Here is a 25,614-nt window from a genome sequence, read left to right as displayed (position 1 = left end):
AAGAAAAACAAAGTTTCATAAAGCTTACAACAAAGTCAAACCTTTGGCAAGACTGAATAAATCTGGGCCCATGTAAAGCTGGTATATAATTTAACATTATCCTAGGGGGTATTGTACATTTATTCAACCTTAAAGGCACCCTTAGGCGAGCTCTGATTTCTACCATAAGGAGGGTGTAGCCCCGTTTTTTTTTCAGGTTTGTCAAGAAATTCTGATCCTCCTCAAAGCTTAAAGTTCTTTCAAATGGACATATTGAACAAAAACATACCAATTATTTATAATATCAGTTTAGAAATTACCCTTGGTGGGCTTCTATACTGGGCTGTATGGTGTATGTGTTAATATAAAATGATTACAGCTTGAATTACTTGTACAATAAATCTATTCCCCATTCCTAGGCTGTCCTAGTTAACCCACTTCACCCCAATACTCAATAAATTTCACAACAACACATAGATTAGCTTACTAGCCCACTTGTGAGGAATGTGCTAGACATTGCTACATCCCCAAATTTTTTCATCCTTACACCACTATGGTTTGGCCCAAACACATTATTATCAATGTTGAGTGTGGCTCTGTTAACTAGGAAATTGGGGTGAACAGGTTTAAAAAATTGGATGGACCTATTTGTAGGGAATTGTGTTCAAATTCAGCTTAACTTCAAAGTTAAAGGTACAATAACCCACAACAAACTTGCAACATTTTTTTACCTATTGAGCGCCAAAGTCTGTTTTTGTCCCCTTTATAAAATGAACCCCTGTAATTTTTCTCAGATTTTTGCAAAAAATTTGAGAAAAAAGTGTAGCCAATGAAATGTGATGTCCATTTGGTCCAAAATTATGAAAAAAATCCAGAAAAATTCATAAAAATTGGTAAAATTTTTAACTAAAATTTCGGGGGAGAAAATTACGGTGCTCAAAGGGTTAAAAAAGTCACTTCCACATACCGTCATCCTCCGGGCCAAACACGATAAAATCGTGCCGTGTATTCGATTAAAGTCAACTCAAATTAAAGTACAATAGAGCAGCCTTTTGTATGGTCAGCAACACTAGTCATAAAATCAAATCACAACTTGATACCATTAGCATCACTTGACCAGCGATTCATTCTGATTTTGACGCAAGCATTTCACTTCTTTGTTTCCCTCAATAACGGAGAATTTCTCAACTTAATCAAATAAGTAAGGTCTGTATTTTCCAGTCACAGCAAGGGTTCTTGATAAAACGGTTTTCATTCAACTGCACTCAATTTATCATGCTTTCACTTGACTCCATGCAAATGAAGCGACCTTAATTTTTTTGTCATCAAAAATTTTCACAACACCAGCAATTTTAGAGAAATTTAAAGTTAATTTTAGACTAGATGTCTGTGATTGACACCCCACTAAAGGAAGAAATAAAAATTTTCATGAAAAATTACAATAATTTTTTTCTTTCCAATTTGGTTTCAGACATCGAACGCATATTCAATGGCGGGAAACGGCCGACTGTGCCACTAAACTGTAAATAGGCCAAATTAACCTAAACTGACAGGAGTTCCGACATAGATGACTGTATTTAAAGCGTCATTCATACATGTGATAAATGAAAAATTAGTGCTTAAAACGTAATTTTGAAATAATCAGGTGCACACTGTTCTGTGCATGTGTATGTTATTTTGTTGAAGTGTAGTGCAAGACCGTATGTGCACGCTGTGTATTTTGTAAATAATACTGCATGTAGTCTGATCTAGACCAGAAAATGTTAAATCATTCTGCATTTGCACAGTTTGACTGTCAAAATTTTGACAATTTAATATTTTGTTATTAAAATCAAAATAAATTTTTCAGCAATGTGAAAATGATGAGCATGGAAGTCGGATACATACAAAGCTACCTACAGCTGTACTGTCACTTTGGTGTGAAGATGGCAAATCACCCAGAAGACCAAATTTAATATGGCCGTACAATTCAAGAATGCAAAATGCAAAACTTGAGGTGCAAAATGGGAAGGGTAAGATGACTTAACTAAAACCTGGTCACTTTACACAAATGGACAAAGGTTTATGCAAATACAACATATAAACGGTGAATGTTGGCTCAAAAAAATTGTTAGCCTTGCGTAACTTTTTATCCACTGCACTCATTTATTTTCAATTCAACTTAACGTAAATTCTTTGTTTTAAAAATATTTCCCAAATCACGGATTTATTTTAGACATTGAAAAAACAAAACAATTATAAGCAAAATTTGAAAGCGAGAATCTCTGATTAAAATGAAGAGCTTTTCATCTCTTTCATTACAATGGTTCAGCCCAAACTTGTTGTTATCAATGGTGACTGTTGACCTGTTTATGGTGAATCGGGGGTGTGCAGGTTAAACCTTTTAAACACCAAAACTTAGAAATATTGTGTTCTATAGAATTGGCGGACCTATACACAGTCAATCAGGGGTGTCAGGATTTAAAGATTCACATTTGTTGAACTACTTGGGAATTTGGATCAGTCTTGGGCGACCTTTGAGCTTATATTAAATCCAATATTCTATTATTCATTTTAAAAACTGGAAATCCCATAAGCTGGTAAGTAACGTTTAAACACTAAAATTTTCATGTAGTTTGAGAAACATTTAGTTCAGAAATAGTTGGCCAGAATCTTACATTTTGCAATTTGAGTTTCACAACGGAAGAAGTACTATTGACGACTAAAATATTGTCCCCTTTTCACAAACCGTTATTTACATCTTAAACATTTTCTAACTAAAGGAAAATCTTAATTAATTTCTTGTTTTCTGAATTTTTAACCCTTTTGAATGCCAAAGTAAATTTCTGTCTCCTACGTAAAATAACTCAGATTATTTTTTCAGATTTGGACGATTTTTTTCCCCAGATTTTTACTAAAATTTTGATCAACAACTGTTGCCCATGCAAAGTGATGTCAATGTGATCCAAAATTATCAAACGATTAAAAAAAAATTCATAGATATTTGTAAAATGTTGCTCTAAAATTTAAAATTTTGATGGGAAAAATTGCAGCATTCACAAGGTTAAAACCAAAAAATATCCTTTTTAATCAGTTTATATGGAGGTCAAGCCAGTTTTGTGGTCAGTTAGTTGCTGTCGGTTCATCTGACCGTGTTTTTTCTGTTTAACTTTTCGTCTCCCCGTGATTGTGCTTCAAACAAATTTATCTGGTGTTCCTGACCACAGGAAAGTAAATTTACATTCCATTAGTGCTGTTTCACAGGATTCTCACCCTATTTATACTAAATTTTGGTTTCAACCAATTGTTTTCAGTGCTACAGGTGGACCTATGTACGCAGACACGGGAGTGAAAGGGTTAACTGAGAAACAAACTGACAGACTTAATAAACAAATCATGCTTGGTTCATAGCTCAGCAGGCTGACAGCGGTAGCACAGACTGATAAATGCATATTAACACATAAATTGAGAAATATTATGTGAAGTGGTTCGCAATATTTGTTATAAAATATTTGAACTAGAAAGATCTCCACAAATGGTCAGCAACCACTACTGGCTGCAAAACCCTCTGACATCAAAATGGCAATTCAGCCTCACCAAAATCATTGCACCTGTCTCATCGAGGACACCTGCACAACGTATCAATAATCTGTTGATTCATTAATTATAATCAAGTAAACGGCAATTGTTAATTAAGAATGAATGGTTACCTTGGTAGGCACAGAAGTTCCGGTTTCTCTCGGAGTGTTGTTGCTAGGTTGATGTATGCAATCTGACTGGATTACGGTTAACCTGTAACTATGTGTTTACTCAGTTCCATATACTGCCAGTTATCAATCTTCAAGTGGAGGCAGAACTGCGATTGCACTGATTTTGAAGGACGCCCTCTATAGTCATTTACTGGCACACATGGCTGTGGTGGAGCTCTTCACAAGGCCAGCAAATTGGCTCTGATTTACAAGTCACAACAAACAAGTCCTACAGGGCATGATCACGTAACCCCAATTCCTAGTGAACAGGTCCCAACTCACCATTGAAAACAATAAGTTTGGGCCAAATCATTGCGTTGAGGGGTTCACATTCATGGTTTAATACTAACAATGTATTCGGAATCTAAGAATGATGAGTATTTTTGGCAAAATATATGTGATGGTCTTGAAATCTTACCAGACTTGGTGATATGATTCAGTTACAAACACATATACACAATCTCACATATATTATCGAGTTACATGGTATTAGCTAGGGGAGTTTTCAACCTTTTAGCTAATTAGCATCTCAAAGTATGTGATCTGAATATCCTACAGTTTTGAAGATCACCAATATTTGTAAGTTATAACCATAGTGCACAATAATAAAGCTGTAGGCTAACTTCATATCCCTTAAAAAAAACCCCCTGTTATAGCTTTTCAACGAGAATGGGACCAGGATCTAAACTGATTGCTCATTGGTTACTGTATGTCATGTGACTATATCATGTGATCTTGCAAGCCAATCAAATTCAAGCAGAAGATGCACTGACCTGATTGTCTTCATTTGAAGCCCGTAATTTCGCCTGACTTGCTTCCCGACTCTGTTCAACTTGTTGCATGTGCAGCTGTACGTCTGCAACTTTCTTACGCCATCCATCGATTTCGTCCTCTTTGGCGCTTATCACCAGTTTCAGTTCATCAATTTGTTTCAATTTTTCCTGTGAGATAAAAATGTAACAAATGTTATTTTGAGTGCTGTAATTTTCCCATCAAAATTTTAGGTCAACACTTTACTAATCTTTATGAATTTTTTTGCAATTTTTGGACAATTTTGGACCAAATGAACATGACTTTCCATCGGTTTCACTTTCTGATCAAAATTTTGAGGAAAAAACCTGAAGAAAAATTGTTTGGATATGAAAGATTGTCTGGGTTACATTTTATGTAGGTGACAAAAATTGACTTTGGCACTCAAGGTTAACAATAGTATTTGAGCTAACTATGCAAAATTTTTTCATTTGAGAAAAAATTACCAAAGATTTGCTAATATTTGAAATTTGAAATGATGGCCGTACTCTGGTCTTAATCTTTGGGTGAAAAAATTAATTTTTAATTGTAATGAATTGAGGTGTGGAAACTGCATGTATTCCTAAACCTCAGATAATGAGTCCACAAATGCAGCGGACAGCAAAGTACTGAGAGAATTTCAGCGCCTGAAAAAATGTAGCCCAGGAGCACCATACCTCACACTTCAAATTAGCATTGGGGTGGGGGTGGGGGTAGGGTGGGGGGGGGGAAATAACACGGGCAAATGTCACTTCAAAGGGGAAACCTCATATTCTATTTTCATTATAAAAGCTCTGTTAGCTGTAACTTTTGAAGCATTTTCAAGTATTTATTTATCCTTCTGTGTGTTCACCCTTTGAATGCTGAAATTTTTCCCATCAAAATTTTAGTGCAACATTTTCCCAATTTTTATGAATTTTTCTGTAAATTCTTTTGAAAATTTTGGACCAAATGGACAGCACTTTCCATAGATCCCAGTTTTGGATCAAATTTTGGGAAAAATCTTAAAAAAATGTTTGCACCTGAAAAAAATTGTCTGGGTTACATTTTATAAAGGTGACAAAAAGTGACTTTGGCACTCAAAGTGTTAAATACACCTGGCTACTCTGCTAGCCATGTTGAAATGCCTTTGCTAGTGTTCATCTTAACAACACAGCCTTTATGGTGTTACAATGTCCGTTGATAATATTGACAACTGAAATTAGATCTGAACTTTGAACTCATTGTGCATTCAATCTAAAGGAACACGATCTTTCAATCCGTTTAGGAATTTCTGGAATTTCTTTGAACCAGCTCATTACCAGTACATGTATTGTGTCAAATTTTCATGTACTGGAGAGCAAGTGAACTAGGACAGTACGGTTCAGGAATCACAAAGACCGACACTAGATAGTAGATACCTCAGTGTCAGTCACAGCTTGATATATTATCAGCATGATATCATCAAATGTTTTAGTCTGAGTCCTATTTAATGTAACATTACTTGTAAGAAGGTCTAAATGACTGACTCAGCCAATCAAATTAGTTAGAATTTTGATTTGACCAATCACTGTCAACCTTTCAAAAGGAATAAAGTGCAACCATTCAGTATCTAATGTAACATGAGTTGTGAGATGCTCTGAGTGACCGGCTCTGCCAATCAAATTTAGTTGAATTTTGAATCGACCAATCACTGTTAATCTTTCAATGTAGGCATTCTTACCCTGGCAACTTCTGTCTGTGCTTTTTGTTTCTGTATTTCCATGTTCTTGACATCAATCTGTTTGTAAAGCATTGTCATCTTGTCTTCTTTATCCTCAATTTCTGACAAAAACAGAAAACGATCAGAAATGAAACACAGCTCCCAATACAATGTAAATGCACACGAACAAAACATTTTTTGTGACAAAAAATTTTAAAATCATAATTTCCTTGAAAATTTAACCAATGATCAAGAAGACAATATCATCACATTTTTTCACCATAAAGTAGTGCATCTCTGCAATAATTTTGTGATAGTGAGTGACTCGTCACTGCACAGGATGGCAACCAACAAACATATCATTTCAAACATGTGTATTCATTATTCATTATGTCAGTAACAATAAAAAAAGATTCACTCATAAACTCTCAGAAAACTTGCAATACAGAAGCAGTTATTGTGACATTCGGATTATTTTGTAAAAATTATTTTCAGAATTGGCAAACCCCGGATGATGTACCAACTAACCATTACCTAATGAAGCAATGAGGAGTCAAGTGCCGCAACATTCTTTCCAACTCACAATCATCCAATAGTGAGTCCAGTACCCTAACCACTACTTCACAAATATTGATTTCAATTTCCCTCATTTAAAATGAACAGTTTGTGGCATAAACCTCTGCCTTGAGGCACAACGTGATGTTAACCCTTTGAGTGCCAAAGTCAACTTTTGTTGCCTTTATAAAATATAGTGCAGACAAATTTTTTCAGATCAAGACAATTTCTTTTCAGATTTTTCCCAAAATTTTGATAAAAAATTGTAGTCAATGAACAGTTATGTCCTTTTGCTCCAAAATTACAAAAAAAATTACAGAAAAATTCATGAAATTTTGTAAAATGTTGCACTAAAATTTAGGTGGGAAAAATTACAGCTCTCAAAGGGTTAAAAAAAGTGAACATAAAGAAAAAATACTTATCCCTTTCAACAGCATGGTTTGGCCCCAATCCATTCTTTTCTTTAGTATGATAATTGTGGACCTATCTACTGGGATTATTTAGGGGAGCAGGTTAAAGAACAAATACGGCAGAAAACCCACCTGTTTGAGCTCCAAGCAATTTGTCTGTCAGACTTTGAATATCATCTTTGGCTTGTTGTAAAGCTTTCTCTAATTTCTTTTTGCTCCTGAAAAACCAGATATGAACTGTAAATGCTCACGTGTTTCAGTATATATTGAAGTTATGTGTAAATTTGAACCTTTGCCACATGTTTGCAACTTCATTGAAATTATTATGATCAACATAATGAACAATAATCACCGCCGATTAATTCTAAAAGGTCATGAAGTATACAAATATGTAATTAGCTGAAATAAAAATATTAAAGTTATTTGACTGCTCTTATTGTATCACTACTTTATCTAGAAAGTGTAATTACCGTTGGCCAAGTCCTTCAAGCCATATACGCCGAGCTGTGAAAGCTCATTAGATATGCAAATTATAAATTAGCTGACATGAAAATGTGAAATGACTTTCGATATTGTTTTGACCTAGTAACTGGTATAATCATCAATGTACATAGCATGTTTTGCCAACTTTGATCAAGCAAATCCCGGTAATATACCTAATAAGCAAAGTTAATTAAATATGTAAATTAGGAAGTGGCTTTGGTAAAAATGCTTAGTGATTCAGTAATGTTGTATCATGGTATCTGCAATATGTGTAGCAAATTTTGTCAACATTGGTCAAGTCAATTCAGACATATATCTCTAATTAGGAAAGTTCATTAAATATGCAAATGAGGAATTGGCTGAAGAGAAAATGCTTGATGACTTTCAATAATATTGTATTATAGTGTCTTTAATGTACATAGCAAGTTTCATCAATTTTGATCAAGTCCATTCAGATAAATATCCCTAATTATGAAAATTCATGAATAATATTAAAATTAGGTTTTGGCTGAAGTAAAAATGTCTTTTGACTTTCAATAATGTTATATCACAGTATCTTTGATGTATATAGTAAGTTTCAATAACTACAATCAAGTTAATTCAGATATATATCCCTAATTGGGAAAGTTCATTAAATATGCAAATTCAGAATTGGCTGAAGTAAAAATGTTTAATGACTTTAAAAATTGTTGTATCATAGTGGCTTCAATACATGTAGCAAGTTTCATCAACTTTGGTCCAGTCATTTCAAATATATATTCCTAATTAACAAAGTTCATGAAATATTCAAATTAGGAATTGGCTGAAATTAAAACGCTTAATGACTTTCAATAATGTTAGATAATAGTATATTTAATATACATACCAAGTTTGGTTAATTTTGATCGAGTCAAATCAGACATATATCCCTAGTTAGGAAAGTTCATTAAATATGCAAATTAGCATTTATCTTTCATGTCACCCTTAATGGTTCCCACTGCTGATATATCTTGGTGTGATCAACATTTGTAGCAAATCTCATCAAATTGTGTGTAGTTTGTTTTTAATATACCGGTACATCCATTTTTTCTAAAATCATTAATTATGCAAATGAGCATTATGCAAAACAATGCAAGCCACACCCACCAAAAACTAATCAGTTCTTGCCATTTGCTAACTGATATATGTACCAGATTTGATTCTGATCTGATAGCCGTTTTTGAGATAATGGACCAACAGACAGACAGACAGACAGACAGACAAACAGACGGACAGACAGACAGACATCGCTGCGACATATGCCCACGTGTGTAAACACGTGAGCAAAAAACAAAATATCAACAGAAATGTCATGATGTAAAATGTTTAAACTATTGAGGAACTTTTAGAAGTGAAAATCCAGGTCACATTTACCAAATGCAAAATTATCCTTTGAGTGCCAATATCAATTTTCACACCTTTATAAAATATATCACAGTCAATTTTTCTCAGATTTTTGCCAAAATTTTGATGAAAAACTGTACCAAATAAAATATGATTTCCGTTCGGTCTAAAATTATCAAACAATTTCAGAAAAATTCATATAAGATTGGTAAAATGTGGCAGTAAAATTTTGGAGGGAAAAATTACAGCACTCAAAGGGTTACTTTTTACATAATAAAGATTTGGTGACTAACATTTTGCCCATTTTACAAAGAATAGGACACAGTTCTAATATTTGAAATTTTTCAGTGTTTTTGTTCTACCGGTATATAGAAACCAATTACTACTCAAAGTGCACTGAAATACCAAGTACTTGGCGTTGCACTGTATGTCTTTAAGGTGTATGATTACCATACAGCTGCTGTCTATAGGAAAACAACATTGTCAGCATGTCAACAGTAACATTGTTGGCAATTTATATACATGCCATGTTGGAACGCCAATAAACAATAAGTATTTCAACATGACTTTAAGAATTGACTATGAGTTCATGATACATGGAAAAATATACCAAAACATTGTAAAATGTCAAAGTGAATGCCCTTAATACTCTACATATCCATCTCAATAAACCAAAGAAAACTATGGTATTCATTTCATCCATATAAATCTAAACCCCTTTGTGATCATCGTTTTGGTATTACCTATTGTTTTCAACATGTTATTGGAATGTTACACTCGCCAGTAGGGGTGGCAGGTTTACACTTACTTCGTTGCTCCTTTACCGCCAGTAAGCGTCTGCACATATGTCACCATTTCGTGATTGATTTCCGAGAGTTTCTGCGTGGCGTTTTCAGCCGTGTCAAGAGCTGTCTGGATGCTAGAGGAAATTTCATCGAGGTCGACTTCTTTTCTCTTTGGCATCAACTCATCCTCATCGTACGTATTGATTGTACTCACGAAAAACTACAAGAAAAAAAAAGCAGTAACGGTTCAATCATGTTATTTTTATTGTCTCTGTTTTTTGTAATCATAAGTGTGATGTCAGATTTCAGCAATTATACTGAGGCAACAGAACATCCACACGCATGTTGACATTGGCATTGGCATTGTTTGCCAAAATTTCAGACAATTTTTAGAAGATGATATCAATTACTTATTCAAATGGTCTGTGAAATGGAAAATTAATCATAAAGGGAGGCTGTCGTCACAATTATGTGTGTGTGACTTTCTTGTTTACAAACAATGTATTTAATGCATGATATCTAGATGCATCAAGTCAATATAGCTGCAACATTTAAATTTTACAATATTGTTCAAAAACATGTTTTAACTTTCATCAATTGCCAAAGTACCCAATATGCAGTGTTAATATTGGTCATAGCAGTCTTTGGCAAGCTTTGAGCAGAGTTCGACGACCCCCTCCCTTTTAAAGTGTGTTGTACTTTGTCTTTCTTTAAAAAGATTGCCAATTGACATGGCTTATAATATAGATGTACACAATTTGGAGACAGTTTACAGTCACAGTAATTTCGGTGTGATGCTATACACACCAAGTTACCTTTTACAACGGATGGTTTTGCCATTATTATCAATGCTTGAAGACAACTTGGTATTTTGAAAAGATTTGGGAGGGGTTGTCAGTGGGTGCTCTGCTCATGGTTCACAAAACTTTTGTGAGAAGTCAACTTGAATATTCCCCAGTTGTTTGAAACAGCATTGACAGAGTGTATTCAGACAAGCTGGAAGCTGTTCAGTGTACCAAGCAATAATCTGAGATGCTCACGTGTCTGACGAAAATTTGCAATTTGGTGGGATAGAAGATGTTGTAATATTGTAGAAAAAAGTTTGCTAATCACTGCTGCAAAAATAAATGCGAGAATTTCTTTGTATCAGCTCCGTACCAGTCAAATTATTGAATGTGTGAGACATTGCTGGGTCAAGGCACTTTATTGAGTGACCAATGAGTCTGTCTAGATAGGGACTTTGGTGTAAAGTTCAGCGCAAGGGTTCTGTACAAAAGTTCAAGGGTTGTCTTGTAATCGCCATTGGCAATATGTGCATATTGTTCTTGTAGGATTATCTCCTCCGACCTTAGGCTCATGTAGTAAAGTACATGTGTTCAGTGTAACGAACTGTGCTATCAAGAGGTAGGACATCCAACACTCCTTATGTCAGTGTATATAGTGTTCATGTAGGGTTTTCTTCACTTCACAACTCTAACCATTCATGCGTCACATGACACCATGAACTGTATCTGAAACACCATGTTAAGGGGCCTTATCTGCTATCAGCTCTGTACCTGTCCACAGCTGGTTTACTAAGACAACACCTACAATATCCAAATTGGGATACAATTTCATTAACGGCTTAACTTTACTTCACTTCACACCTATGTACAATGGCTGCTGCATCTGAACTTCATGGAACTCTGGGAATTCTCGACTCTGAACATGACATTGAAATCTCCAAGTGTACAGTTGAAAACATTCCAAAACATCTCTGGAAAGGTGACTCTGCAGACCTACTGATCACAACCAGAGATTCCACAGGAAAACAAGTCATCCAAAACAACAAGTGAAAGCCAAGGTAAGAAAACCTGATGCATCATGGGAAGACATCCATGTAGCTGATAACAGAGATGGTACACACAGAGTTACAGTGGCTGGACAATTGGATGGAAGATATCAAGTAACCATGACAATAGAAGATCAACCAATACCAGGCTGTCCTGTCATCATACCTGTCATCAAAGGATTGGTGAAGACCATTGGCAGTGAAGGAAGTGCTGAGGGACAGTACAGGTGGCCCTGTGGTGTAGCCATAAACAAAGACAGAGACATTGTTACTGCTGACAAAAGCAATAATAGGTTGCAGATAACCAGTAGGGAGGGAATATTTAAGAAAATTTTGGAATTCAAACAGTTTAAATACCCTTTCTCACCATGTGATATAGCTATATCAAGTGATAATACATACTATAGTTTAGATGACAACAATAAGCAAGTAGTTGTCAGTGATGAGAATGGACATGTCATCAGATACTTTGGACAAAATGAGTTGAAAAATCCAAGGAATATTGGGATTAGTCCTGTAGATGGCAATGTCTATGTGACAGATGGTGAAGGTGGATATTGTGTTAGAGTTTATACACAACATGGCAAATACCTTAGGTCATTTGGGTCAGAAGGTAAAGGTCAAGGGCAATTTAATTTGCCCAGGGGCATAGTCATTTCAAGTACTGGAATGGTATTTGTAGCAGACTACAATAACAAGCGTATCCAGGTATTCAATGCAGATGACCAGTATTTGTATTCCTTTGATTGTCAGAGAGGGGATGGCAAGATGAAATGTCCTGCAAAAATAGCACTTGAAAATGATAAATATGTCTATGTTACTGCTGACTACCCTATTATCGGTCTACTGTTTATAGACCCTAATGACAGTAGTCTACTAAAGTTTGAGAGTAGTGGTAAGTTTGTTTGTCGTATTGATAGTGAGAGGGAAGATGGTGATGAGATGGAGTGCTCTGGTATAGCACTGACTGATGATGTACCTTGCAGGGTTGTTGTAACTGATTGGGTCAACGACTGCGTCAAAGTGTTTGTACAGTGATAACATCACAATAAATTGTACCAGACTGCGTTTTGATGATTGATATATATTATTAGTAAGGTAAGTGTGACCAAATAGTAAATTACTGAAATCAGTTGAATGAAGGTGATAAATGGATAAGGCCTTTTAAACTTTCATCATTATTTGTCAACAACAAAATGAAAATACACTTAAGACATGTTATAGGAAATTGAAAAAATTGAACTCCCTTACCTTAGTATAGGATTGATGTTTTTAATCATAGACAATTTTAGAAAATGTTAAGAGCATAAAACTAGGCTCTTTTCATTGTTCAATGAAACTCCTTTACAAAAGATTTTGAGAATCGATTTCAATTTTCCTGAATTTAGTTTACTATTGCATCATGGGTAATACATGAACACATTGAAAGACATATTTGCTGTTATTTCCTTTACAAAAACATGATAATTCTGTTTGACAAGAAACTTTTCATTCTATACTTTGTTCAGTTGTTGATACAAGTACGAGTACAACATTTCAAGAGATGTCATTATGGTCTGTTAAATATTTTCTTTCTTTAGTTTGAGAATTTTGAAAGAAAAATCACTGTTTCTTTTCATGTCAATGACTGTATTCAAGACATAACACTTGATGTGAATTATAAATGTTCTGGTCTTTCAGTGCCTGTATTTGTAGTGTGCAGTTGTCTGTAAATTTATACTTTGGTTTCTCTGATAATGAGAATATGTCTATATTTTGGTCAATTTTTGTCAAATTTACCGACACCCTTCATGAGACAACAGCAAAATGGTTTAAATGTATTAAATATGTAAATTACCATTAATTCCATGTGAAACTCTGACACATCTTTTAGATCATTCATTGAGGTCAAAGTTCAATATTGAACACACTGGGTTTAAATCTCGGTACAATTGATGTTTTCTTTGTATCATGCAACTCTCAATAAAAATTTTGGTGATAATTTATCCTCAACATAACTGGTTATAAGTTTGACACAGAAACACTAGAATGCAAAAAAAGCAAACAGGTATTATGTTAACTTAGTTTGATTGGAATCTGGTGATAGACCAAACACTTAACCTGTTCACCCCCAATTCCTTGTAAACAGGTCCACAATTACCTTGATAACAATGGGTTTGGACCAAACCATTGTGATGAATGGGTTATAAGCTGATTTAACTGGGACATTTGATCTTCCAGTATTTTGTTTACTTTTTGAAAGTTTCTTTTCTTCTTCAAAAATTCGGTAAAAACCCTTGTGTTAAACTTGTCAACACAGCCTTTGTATGTATGTATGTCCAATCTTATTTTTAACATCTTAATTTTAGTCCAGACTAGAATTCATTTGTCAACAATGACACTACAATTGTACACAATAGGTTGAGTTAAGAATATTTACATTTGATATTTCAACAAACTTTCAGCCAAAAATAAGAAAACCTATTTCTTCTTTTTTAACAAAACTGAAGAATATTTTGAAAACATTCCAACTGTTCTTTTTAACTTCAACTACCTACCGTATATGTAAGAAGTTCCAAATCTATGATGAACTCTGTATGGAAATTTAACACCAAGACTTGAGTTCAACTTACTGACACAGCTTTGTATGTATTTCCAATTTTATTTTTGACATGTTAATTGAGTCCAGACCAGAATTCATTTGTCAACAATAACTTACAATTGTACATGATGAGTTGAGTTGAGAAAGCTTGTATTTGATATTTCAACAAACTTTCAGCCAAAGAATGAGAAAATCACTGTTTTTTGGAACAAAAATAATAAAAGACATTATGAAAACATTCAAACAGTTCTCCCTTGAGTCTTTTACTTCAACTGGCTTGATGGAAGTTCTAAATCAACAATGATCTTGAAACAGTTGTTGAAGACTGACTCTATGTTCTACCTGCCATAACCAGTCACCAGAGGGCGCTATGCAATACAATGAAACCAATCATCTGACACTGGATTTCTAAAATACATTGTATTCATATAGGTAAATTGTGTATTCTTTTAATATGCAAATCAACATTGTCATAATGAATTATCAATGAAGAATTTTCATTGGCCTGAGTAATGTACTATAGACTGTATGGAAATTTACCACTCAGACATGGTTGGTACCAGGGTTATAGTGCCCTCCAAGGGAAGGAAAAACAATTTGTATGACACAAATTGAAGAAAACTACATTTTGTTGGAGTCAGATATAGATTTTGGTGGCACAAGGTACAACATGGTGCTTCACGACATGAATTGGTGAGGAGGGTTGCAGCCCTTGAAAATTTTGTCCTTTCTAAAAAAGCTGGAGTTGATTTTGATGACCTTTGGATGTAAAATTTTACACGTTTTTTTTTTTTTTAAAGCTCCTTTTGATGTAAATTTAGTGTTCTCTTCAAGAATTCTCATCTCCATGTATAGACCAGCCTCTACCTTAACTGTGTAGTGTGATTCATACCACATGGTCAAGAAGACTATAGTACACACAAATATCTGATGCAGTGTACAATGGCAGCTCAGAACGATAATAAATCCACATTTTTATACAATGACTTCATTATTCACCTGATAGACCATAATACTTGTTGTAGATATGGCACAATTTATCATTGCATGCCTTTCTTGACATATTCTTGTGCAAACTTGTTGTGAACACAAACAAAACAACAATGGCCACACTAGACTTGTCGATCAAACAGCAAGATAAGCTGGCTGTTGGTTCTGACATTTTATTGAACGTGCCATATTCATAATTTTTATCAGAAACTTATTGAAAACATGTTATCAGTGTAGATTATGAATTCACTGAGCATCTTTTTCCATTTGCAGATTTTTACAGCACATCATGAACAGGTCAAATGGCATCTAAACTTTGCCAGGCATCATGAAGGTTCAAACTGGCAGGCACATAATTTTGTTCAGAAATATTTTAGATGCAAGGAGGGACTGTATTGTATCTTAAAAGATCAACTAATCACAGCTGTGAAAAATACAAAGTCAAAACATTCAAAGTCTAGTCAATTTTATCGAGTCAAGACACTTTTTTGGGTCACTGGTCAGTCAGTTTGGTTGATAGGGCATACTGTATAAAGGTCAGCTAGGGTTCTGAACTGATATGGGAGAATGGCAATACAGGCATGGCATGTACAATAAAAACATATATTCAACACTATATATTCTTGTGAAAATTACCTCTGACCTTTGTCACAGGGAAGTTTACAGTGGTATTCAATATTACAATGGATTGCCTGATCAAGAAGTGGGTTGTAAAAACTCCCTATGTTAGTGTACAGTGCTAACATTGGGTTTCCATTAGTTCACAAATTTAACCATTCACAGGTCACATGACACCATTAACTGCATTTGCAACATCAAGTTAAGGGGCACTGTCTTTTAACAGCTCCACTACTCTCAAGTTGGTTTACTGACACACCTATGCACAATGGCTGCTGCTTCTGAACGCAAAGTTTTGGAAGAAATCGGTGAAGATTTCCTGTGTTGTACCATCTGTCTGGAGCAGTTCAAGTCTCCTAAAATTCTACCATGTCTGCATACATTCTGTGAGCAGTGTTTAGTCACACTGGTTGAGAAGACTGGATCTCTAAACTGTCCAGAATGTCGACAGCAATATCAGCTTCCTGTTGGAGGAGTGCCAGCGATAAAAGGCAACTTCTTTATGAGCAATCTGGTTGAGATATTCAAGCAACGACTGGAGTCTATGCAGGGAACTGAGATCAAATGTGAAGCTTGTCAAGAAAACACAGTAACTCACAAATGTGTGGAATGTAAACATTATCTTTGTAAGAACTGTGTAAGAGCACATAAAAAATTACCAGTCACACAGACACATCGACTGATGACCATTGGAGAATATAAAACAGCAAAGTCAACCAGTCCTGTTACACTACAAGCGGTGGAATATTGCAGTGTTCATCCTAGGAATGAAATTGAATTCTACTGTGAAACCTGTCAGGTACCAGTCTGTTCAAACTGCACCATAGTCAAACACCGCATACCAGAACATGTACACAGAGACTTGAAAGATGCAGCAGATGAGTATCTTACAGAATTGAAAGCCATGGTTGACAAACTCAAAGCGAAAGAACAGGAAGCTGAAAAGAACAAAACCCTGGCCAAACAGATACACACTGATTTTACAGAGCGGTGCAGCAGAGAAGAAAGGAAGGTGAGAATGAAAGCAGAAGGAATCATCAAGAAAATAAAGAGAGAAGAGCAGAGACTGATAGATGAACTGAAAAACAATTACAAAATGAAAATTAAAAGAGCAGCTGCTGATATTGATGAGATGGAATTAAAACATGGTAACATTAAGAGTGCAGGCAATTACATAGAGACACTGATGCATCATGGGAATGCTGCTCAACTTCTCTCAACAAAGGGTGATGTTGGTACTCGTATCAAGCAACTCATTACCATGGAAACTACAGCAAAGGTTGAACAGGAAGATGTAATCTTCACACCACATGATAAATTCAGTGAACATGGAATTCTGGGAATCCTGAAATCTGATGTGTGTATGTCAAAGTGTACAGTTGAAAACATTCCAAAACAACTCTGGAAAGGTGACTCTGCAGACCTACTGATCACAACCAGAGATTCCACAGGAAAACAAGTCATCCCAAAACAACAAATGAAAGCCAAGGTAAAAAATCTGATGCATCATGGAAGACATCATGTAGCCGATAACAGAGATGGTACACACAGGGTTACAGTGGCTGGACAATTGGAGGAAAATATCAAGTTACCATGACAATAGGAGATCAACCAATACAAAGTTTCCTGTCATCACACCTGTCATCAAAGGATGGTGAAGACCATTGGCAGTGAAGGAAGTGCTGAGGGACAGTTCAACAATCCCTTGAGTGTGGCCATAAACAAAGACAGAGACATTGTCACTGCAGACTATGGCAACAACAGGTTGCAGATAACAACCAGAGAGGGAAAGTTGAAGAAAATTTTGGAATTCAAACAGTTTAAGCAGCCTTTTAGACCACTTGATATAGCTTTATAACTACAGCTATGATATAGCTATATCAATACACTACTATAGTTTAGATGACAGTAATAAGAGAGTAGTTGTAAGTGATGACAATGGACATGTCATCAGATGCTTTGGAGAAAATGAGTTGAAAGATCCATGTGGTATTGGGATTAGTCCTGTAGATGGCAATGTCTATGTGACAGACTGGAAGGGCATTGTGTTAGGGTTTATACACAATTTGGCAAATACCTCAAGTCATTTGGGTCAGAAGGTAACGGTCAAGGGCAATTCAATGGACCCTTTGGTGTAGTTATTTCATGTACTGGAATGGTATTTGCATCGGACTACAGGAACCACCGTATCCAGGTATTCAATGTACATGACCAGTATTTGTATTCCTTTGATTGTCAGAGTGGGATGGTCAGATGAGATACCCAAGAGGAATAGCAATTGAAAATGATAAATATGTCTATGTTACTACTGTGTTCCCTAGTAGTGTACTGAAGTTTGAGAGTAGTGGTAAGTTTATTTGTCGTATTGATAGTGATAAGGATGGTCTGAACTGCCCCACTGGTATAGCACTGACAGATGATGTACCTTGCAGGGTGATTGTAGCTGATTTGCAAACCACTGCATTAAAGTGTTTGTACAGTGATAACATCACAATAAATTGTACCAGACTGTGTTTTGTTGATTGATATTTGTCACAGCAGAGATGGAAAAGTGGAACATTAAGTCAGTGAAGGTGATAAATGGATGAGTTCATTTCAATATTTTATCAAAATTTCAAAACAACATGATCAAAATACACTGTAGATATTGCAGCAAGTTTGAAAAAATAATTGCACTTCCTTAGATCAGTATTGGATGGACATTTTTTGCCTAAGACAATTTCAGAACATGTAACATAATACACTGAAGCTTTTTTCATACTTCAAAGAAATCCCCTTTCCAAAAGATTTTGAATATTAGTTTCAACTTGTTCTCAACTTAGTTTACCATTGCATCATGAGTAAAACAATGATCAACCTTGACAGCAAGCTGTGCATTTATTGCATTTATAAAAACAATCATTTCAGATCATCAATTGTTTGATAAAAACATTTTTCTCTTAATCTTTGTACTTTATTTATTTGTTGGGACAAAGACAACATTGTTGAGAGATGTGATCGTAGTCTGTAGAATGCTTTCATTGTTCCTTTTGAAATTTTTCATGTACCTGTACCTGTATTCAAGACATAAAACCTGATGTGAATTGAAATGTTCCTGTCTTTCAGTGCCTGTATTTGTAGCGTGCACAATTATCTATAGAGTTATATTTTGGTTTCTCTGATAATGTCTATATCTTGTTATGATCAATATCATGAGTAAATTTTGTCAAATTTGCCAAGGCAGTTCATATCATGTGAAAGCAAAACTTTAAAAATGTGTTAAAATATGTCATTTACCATTGATGTGACATAAAACCTTGATAATTCTTTCAGTTCATTCATTCATTCTCGTCAAAGTTCAGCATTGTACACACTGGGATTTAATCTCAGTACAATTGTTATTTTTTGTATCATGCAACTCTGAACAAAAATAATGGTAATTGCGTATCCTAAACATCATAACTAGGAAAAAAAATTTGTGACAGAAGCAGAATGCACAAAAAGCAAACAGGTATTATGTTAACTTAGTTTGATTGGAATCTGGTGATATACAAAACACTTGACCTGTTCACCCCAATTCCTTGTAAACAGGTCCACAATTACATTGATAACAACGGGTTTGGGCCAAACCATTGTGATGAAAGGGTTATATTAAAGCTGAATTAAATGTGACATTTGATCTTCCAGTATTTTGTTTCTTTGTGAAAGTTTCTTATTCAACTCCAAAAATTCTGTAAAAACCCTAGTGTTCAGCATATCAACACAGCCTTTGTAAGTATGTCCAATGACATTTTTGAGATGTTAATTTTAGTCCTGACTAGAATTCATTTATCAACAATGACATTACAATTGTACGTGATAAGTTGAGTTGGGAAAACTTGTATTTGATATGTCAACAAACTTTCAGCCAAAAACTAAGCAAACCAATTGGTTTTTTTTAACAAAACTGAAGAATATTTTGAAAACATTTCAACTGTTCTTCTAAGAGTTTTTAACTTCGACAACCTATATGGAAGTTCCAAATCTATGATGAACTCTGTATGGGAATTTACCACCAAGACTTGAGTTCAGCTTATCGACACAGCCTTTGTATGTATTTCCAATTTTACTTTTGACATCTTCATTTTAGTCCAGACCAGAATTCATTTGTCAACAATAACTTACAATTGTACATGATGAGTTGAGCTGAGAAAGCTTGTATTTGATTTTTCAAGAAACTTTCAGCCAAAGAACGAGAAAATCACAGTTTTTTTGAACAAAAATAATAAAAGACATTATGAAAACATTTAAACAGTTCTCCCTGGTGTCTTTTACTTCAACTGGCTTGATGGAAGCTCTAAATAAACGATGATCTTGAAACAGTTGTTGAAGACTGACTCTATGTTCTACCTGCCATAACCAGTCACCAGAGGGCGCTATGCAATACAATGAAACCAATCATCTGACACTGGATTTCCAAAATACATTTATATATAAATAGTGTATTCTTTAACCCTTTGAGCGCCAAAGTCTATTTTTGTCCAATTTATAAAATAAACCCCAGTCAATTTTTCTCAGATTTTTCCCAAAATTTTGAGAAAAACTGTAGTAAATGAAATGTGATATCCATTTGGTCCAAAATTATCACAATATTACAGAAAAATTCATAAAAATTGGTAAAATTACATCTCTCAAGGGGTTAAATATGCAAATCACCATTGTCATAGTTAATTATCAATGAAGAATTTTCATTGGCCTGAGTAATGTCCTATAGACTGTATGGAAATTTACCACTCAGACATAGTTGGTACCAGGGTTAGTGCCCTCCAAAGGAAGGCAAAACAATTTGTATGAGACAAATTGAAGAAAACTACATTTTTGTTAAATTTTAGTCAGAGATTTGTGTGGCACAAGGTACAACATAGTGCTTCACAACATGAATTGGTGAGGGGGTTGCAGCCCTTGAAAATTTTGTCTTTCTAAAAAAGCTGCAATTGATTTTGATGACTTTGGATGTAAAATTTTACAGGTTTTTTCAAGCTCCTTTTGATGTAAATTCAGTGTTCTCTTCAAGAATTCTCATCTCCATGTATAGACCAGCCTCTGCCTTAACTGTGTGGTGTGATTCATACATATGGTATAGTATACACAATTATCTGATGTAGTGTACAATGGCAGCTCAGAATGATGATAAACCCACATTTTTATATACAATGACTTCATAATTCACCTGACAGACCATAAAACTTGTTGTAGATATGGCACAATTTATCATTGCATGCCTTTCTTGACATATTCTTGTGCAAACTTGTTGTGAACACAAACAAAACAACAATGGCAACACTAGACTTATAAATCAAACAGAAAGATAAGCTGGCTGTTGGTGCTGACACTTTACTGTACGTTCCATATTCATTATTTTTATCAAAAGCTTATTGAAAACATGTTATCAGTGTAGATTATGAATTCACTGAGCATCTTTTTCCATTTGCAGATTTTTACAGCAGCATCAGTGACAGGAAATTGATTATAACTTCCATGTGTCTTCAGCTTTGCTTTGCATCATGTCAAATTGGCAGGCACATCAATTTGTTCAGAAATATTTCAGATGGAGCAAGTACTTTTCACTTATTACTCTCAAGCAATATTCGGAGGTACGCAAGTATTTTCTAAAATGAAATGTCTGATGTAAAGTAGTATTTGGATAAGGTTTTGTTTTCAGTACCTCCTTGCATGGACTTGAGAGTGACTGTGTTGTAATTTATAATGAAACATTCACCGTAATCACTGCTGTGAAAAAATTATGAAAACTTCTTCTCTTTAATAGTCCAATACAAAGTCCATATATTTAAAGTCTTGAAGTTTATTGAGTTAAGGCACATTTTTGAGTCACTGGTGAGTCAATTTAGGTTGATAGGCAACATCACTATTGTGAAAATGACCTCTGACCTTTGTCACAAGTAAGTATACAGGAGTATTCAATATTACGATGGATTGCTTGATCAAAATGAGGGTCATCAAGAACTCCCTATATTAGTGTATAGTGCTCACATTGGATTTCCATTAGTTCAGAACTCTGACCATTCACAGGTCACATGACACCATTAACTGACTCTGTAACATCATCTTAAAGGGCACTATCTGTTAACAGCTCTGTACCTGTCTCAGGTTGGTTCACTAACACACCTGTGCACAATGGCTGCTGCTTCTGAACGCAAAGTTTTGGAAGAAATTGGTGAAGATTTCCTATGTTGTACCATCTGTCTGGAGCAGTTCAAGTCTCCTAAAATTCTACCATGTCTGCATACATTCTGTGAACAGTGTTTAGTCACCCTGGTTGAGAAGACTGGATCTCTAAACTGTCCAGAATGTCGACAACAATATCAGCTTCCTGTTGGAGGAGTGCCAGCCATAAAAGGCCACTTCTTTATGAGCAATCTGGTTGAAATATTCAAGCAACGACTGGAGTCTATGCAGGGAACTGAGATCAAATGTGAAGCTTGTCAAGAAAATACAGCAACTCACAGGTGTGTGGAGTGCAAGAATTTTCTTTGTAACATTTGTCTCCAGGCGCATGGAAAACTACCACTCACACGGACACATCAACTAATGACCATTGGAGAATATGAAACAGCTATGACAACAAGTCCAGAAACATTACAAACAGGGGAATATTGCAGTGTCCACACAGAGAACAAAATTGAATTCTACTGTGAAACCTGTCAGGTACCTGTCTGTACAAACTGCACCATAGTCAAACACCGCATACCAGAACATGTACACAGAGACTTGAAAGATGCAGCAGATGAGTATCTTACAGAATTGAAAGCCATGGTTGACAAACTCAAAGTGAAAGAACAGGAAGCTGAAAAGAACAAAACCCTGGCCAAGCAGATACACACTGATCTTACAGAGCAGTGCAGCAGAGAAGAAAGGAAGGTGAGAATGAAAGCAGAAGAAATCATCAAGAAAATAAAGAGAGAAGAGCAGAGACTGATAGATGAACTGAAAAACAATTACAAAATGAAAATTAAAAGAGCAGCTGCTGATATTGATGAGATGGAATTAAAACATGGTAACATTAAGAGTGCAGGCAATTACATAGAGACACTGATGCATCATGGGAATGCTGCTCAACTTCTCTCCACAAAGCGTGATGTTGGCACTCGTATCAAGCAACTGATTACCATGGAAACTACAGCAAAAGCTGAACATGAAGACGTAATCTTCACACCATATGATGAGTTCTGTGAACATGGAATTCTGGGAATCCTGAAATCTGATGTGTGTATGTCAAAGTGTACAGTTGAAAACATTCCAAAACAACTCCTGAAAGGTGACTCTGCAGACCTACTGATCACAACCAGAGATTCCACAGGAAAACAAGTCATCCCAAAACAACAAGTGAAAGCCAAGGTAAGAAAACCTGATGCATCATGGGAAGACATCCATGTAGCTGATAACAGAGATGGTACACACAGAGTTACAGTGGCTGGACAATTGGATGGAAAATATCAAGTTACCATGACAATAGGAGATCAACCAATACCAGGCTGTCCTGTCATCATACCTGTCATCAAAGGATTGGTGAAGACCATTGGCAGTCAAGGAAGTGCTGAGGGACAGTACAACTATCCCTATAGTGTGGCCATAAACAAAGACAGAGACATTGTCACTGCAGATTATGGCAATAATAGGTTGCAGATAACCACTAGAGAGGGAACATTTAAGAAAATTTTGCAATTCAAACAGTTTAAGAAGCCTTTCACACCACGTGATATAGCTATATCAAGTGATAATACATACAATAGTTTAGATGACAACAATAATCAAGTAGTTGTCAGTGATGAGAATGGACATGTCATCAGATGCTTTGGACAAAATGAGTTGAAAAATCCATGGAGTATTGGGATTAGTCCTGTAGATGGCAATGTCTATGTGACAGATAGAAACGGGCAATGTGTCAGGGTTTATACACAACATGGCAAATACCTTAGGTCATTTGGGTCAGAAGGTAAAGGTCGAGGGCAATTCAATTTGCCCTGGGGTGTAGTCATAGCAACTACTGGAATGGTATTTGTAGCAGACCATGATAACAAGCGTATCCAGGTATTCAATGCAGATGACCAGTATTTGTATTCCTTTGATTGTCAGAGTGGGGATGGTAAGATGAAACAGCCAAAGGGAATAGCAATTGAAAATGATCACTATGTCTACGTTACTACTAAATACCCTAAGGCAAGTAGTGTACTGAAGTTTGAGAGTAGTGGTAAGTTTGTTTGTCGTATTGATAGTGATAGTGATGGGCTGAACTGCCCCTCTGGTATAGCACTGACAGATGATGTACCTTGCAGGGTGGTTGTAGCTGATAGGAACAACCACTGCATCAAAGTGTTTGTACAGTGATAACATCACAATAAATTGTACCAAATTGTGTTTTGTTGATTGATATTGGTCACAGCAGAGATGGATAAGTGGAATATTAAATCAGTTGAATGAAGGTGATAAATGGATGAGTTATTTCAATGTTTTATCATAATTTGCCGACAAGCCTATCAAAATACACTGTAGATATTGCACTTCCTTTAATCAGTATTTAGGTTTTTTGCTGTAGACAATTTCAGAACATGTAAAAATAATACTAGAACAAGGGCGAGGCTTTTTTCCGTACTTCAATGAAACTCCTTCCAAAAAGATTTTGAGAATTAGTTCAATGTCCTAACTTTAGCCTACCATTGCATCATGGGTAAATCAATGAACAAGGTTGACAGAAATCTTGCTTTTATTTCAATTATAAAAAGTCAGTCCTTTCAGTTTATGAATTCTTTCACAAAACACTTTTCTCTTTGTGCTTTATTCAGTTGTTAGTACAAGTACAACATTGTCAGGTAGTGTGATGATAGTCTGTAGAATAGCTTTCTTTGTTAATTTTGAAACTTTCTACATACCAACAATCATTTTTCATGTGAATGGATCTATTCAAGACATAAAACCAGATATGAATTGAAAATACTTCTTTGTTTCAGTACCAATATTTGTACATTAGTGTGTGCAATTGTCTGTAAACTGACTCTTTGGTTTCACTGATAATGTCTATATCTTGTTATGATCAACATCATTAGCAAAATTTGTCAATTTGCCGAAGTTCTTCATGAGATTATAGCAAAATTATAAAAATGTGTTAAATATGTAAATAACTGTTAATTCAACACGAAACTTAGACACATCTTTCAGTTCATTCATTGAGGTCAAATTTCAGCATTGAACACACTAGCTTCAAACCTCAGTACAATTGATGTGTTCTTTGTATCATGCAACTCTGAATAAAATAATGGTGATTATGTATCCTAAATATCAGGAGTAGAAAAAATTTTGTGACAGAAACAGAATGCAAAAAAAAGCAAACAGGTATTATGTTAAGTCATTTTGATTGGAATCTGGTGATATACCAAACACTTGACCTGTTCACCCCCAATTCCTTGTAAACAGGTCCACAATTACATTGAAAACAATGGGTTTGGGCGAAACCATTGTGATGAAAGGATTATAAGCTGAACTAACTGTAACATTTGATATCTTCCAGTATTTTGTTTAATTGTGAAATAGCTCTTATACTTCTCCAAAATTGTGAAAAAAACCTTGTGTTCAGCTTATCAACACAGCCTTTGTATTTATGTCCAAGGTTACTTTTGACATTTTAATTTTAATCCAGACTAGAATTCATTTGTCAACAATGACACTGCAATTGTACATGATGAGTTGGGTTTGGAAAACTTAAATTTGACAGCCTACTGCAGACAAAGAATAAGAAAATCAATGTGTTTTTTTGAAGAAAAATAATAAAACATTATGAAAAACATTGCA

At 35.2% G+C, this 25,614-nt stretch overlaps 1 protein-coding gene across 7 annotated transcripts in view; it reads right to left on the bottom strand.

Moving 5' to 3' along the window:
• LOC139123508 (myosin-4-like) overlaps positions 1-25,614 on the bottom strand; it is a 275,832-nt gene that overhangs the window by 62,721 nt on the left and 187,497 nt on the right. For all 7 annotated transcript variants that reach the window (XM_070689667.1, XM_070689669.1, XM_070689670.1 and 4 more), the window contains exons 5-8: positions 9,796-9,992; positions 7,275-7,360; positions 6,199-6,299; positions 4,481-4,648 (exon numbers count right to left, since the gene is read on the bottom strand). In XM_070689667.1, the coding sequence (XP_070545768.1) occupies positions 4,481-4,648; positions 6,199-6,299; positions 7,275-7,360; positions 9,796-9,992 (552 nt within the window). The remainder of the gene's footprint in view (positions 1-4,480; positions 4,649-6,198; positions 6,300-7,274; positions 7,361-9,795; positions 9,993-25,614) is intronic.

The sequence above is a fragment of the Ptychodera flava genome, assembly GCF_041260155.1.
Source record: "Ptychodera flava strain L36383 chromosome 23 unlocalized genomic scaffold, AS_Pfla_20210202 Scaffold_23__1_contigs__length_28996876_pilon, whole genome shotgun sequence".
Classification (NCBI taxonomy): domain Eukaryota; kingdom Metazoa; phylum Hemichordata; class Enteropneusta; family Ptychoderidae; genus Ptychodera; species Ptychodera flava.
The sequence above is the reverse complement of the archived record's forward strand: the minus strand, read 5'-3'. Positions and strand labels throughout refer to the sequence as shown.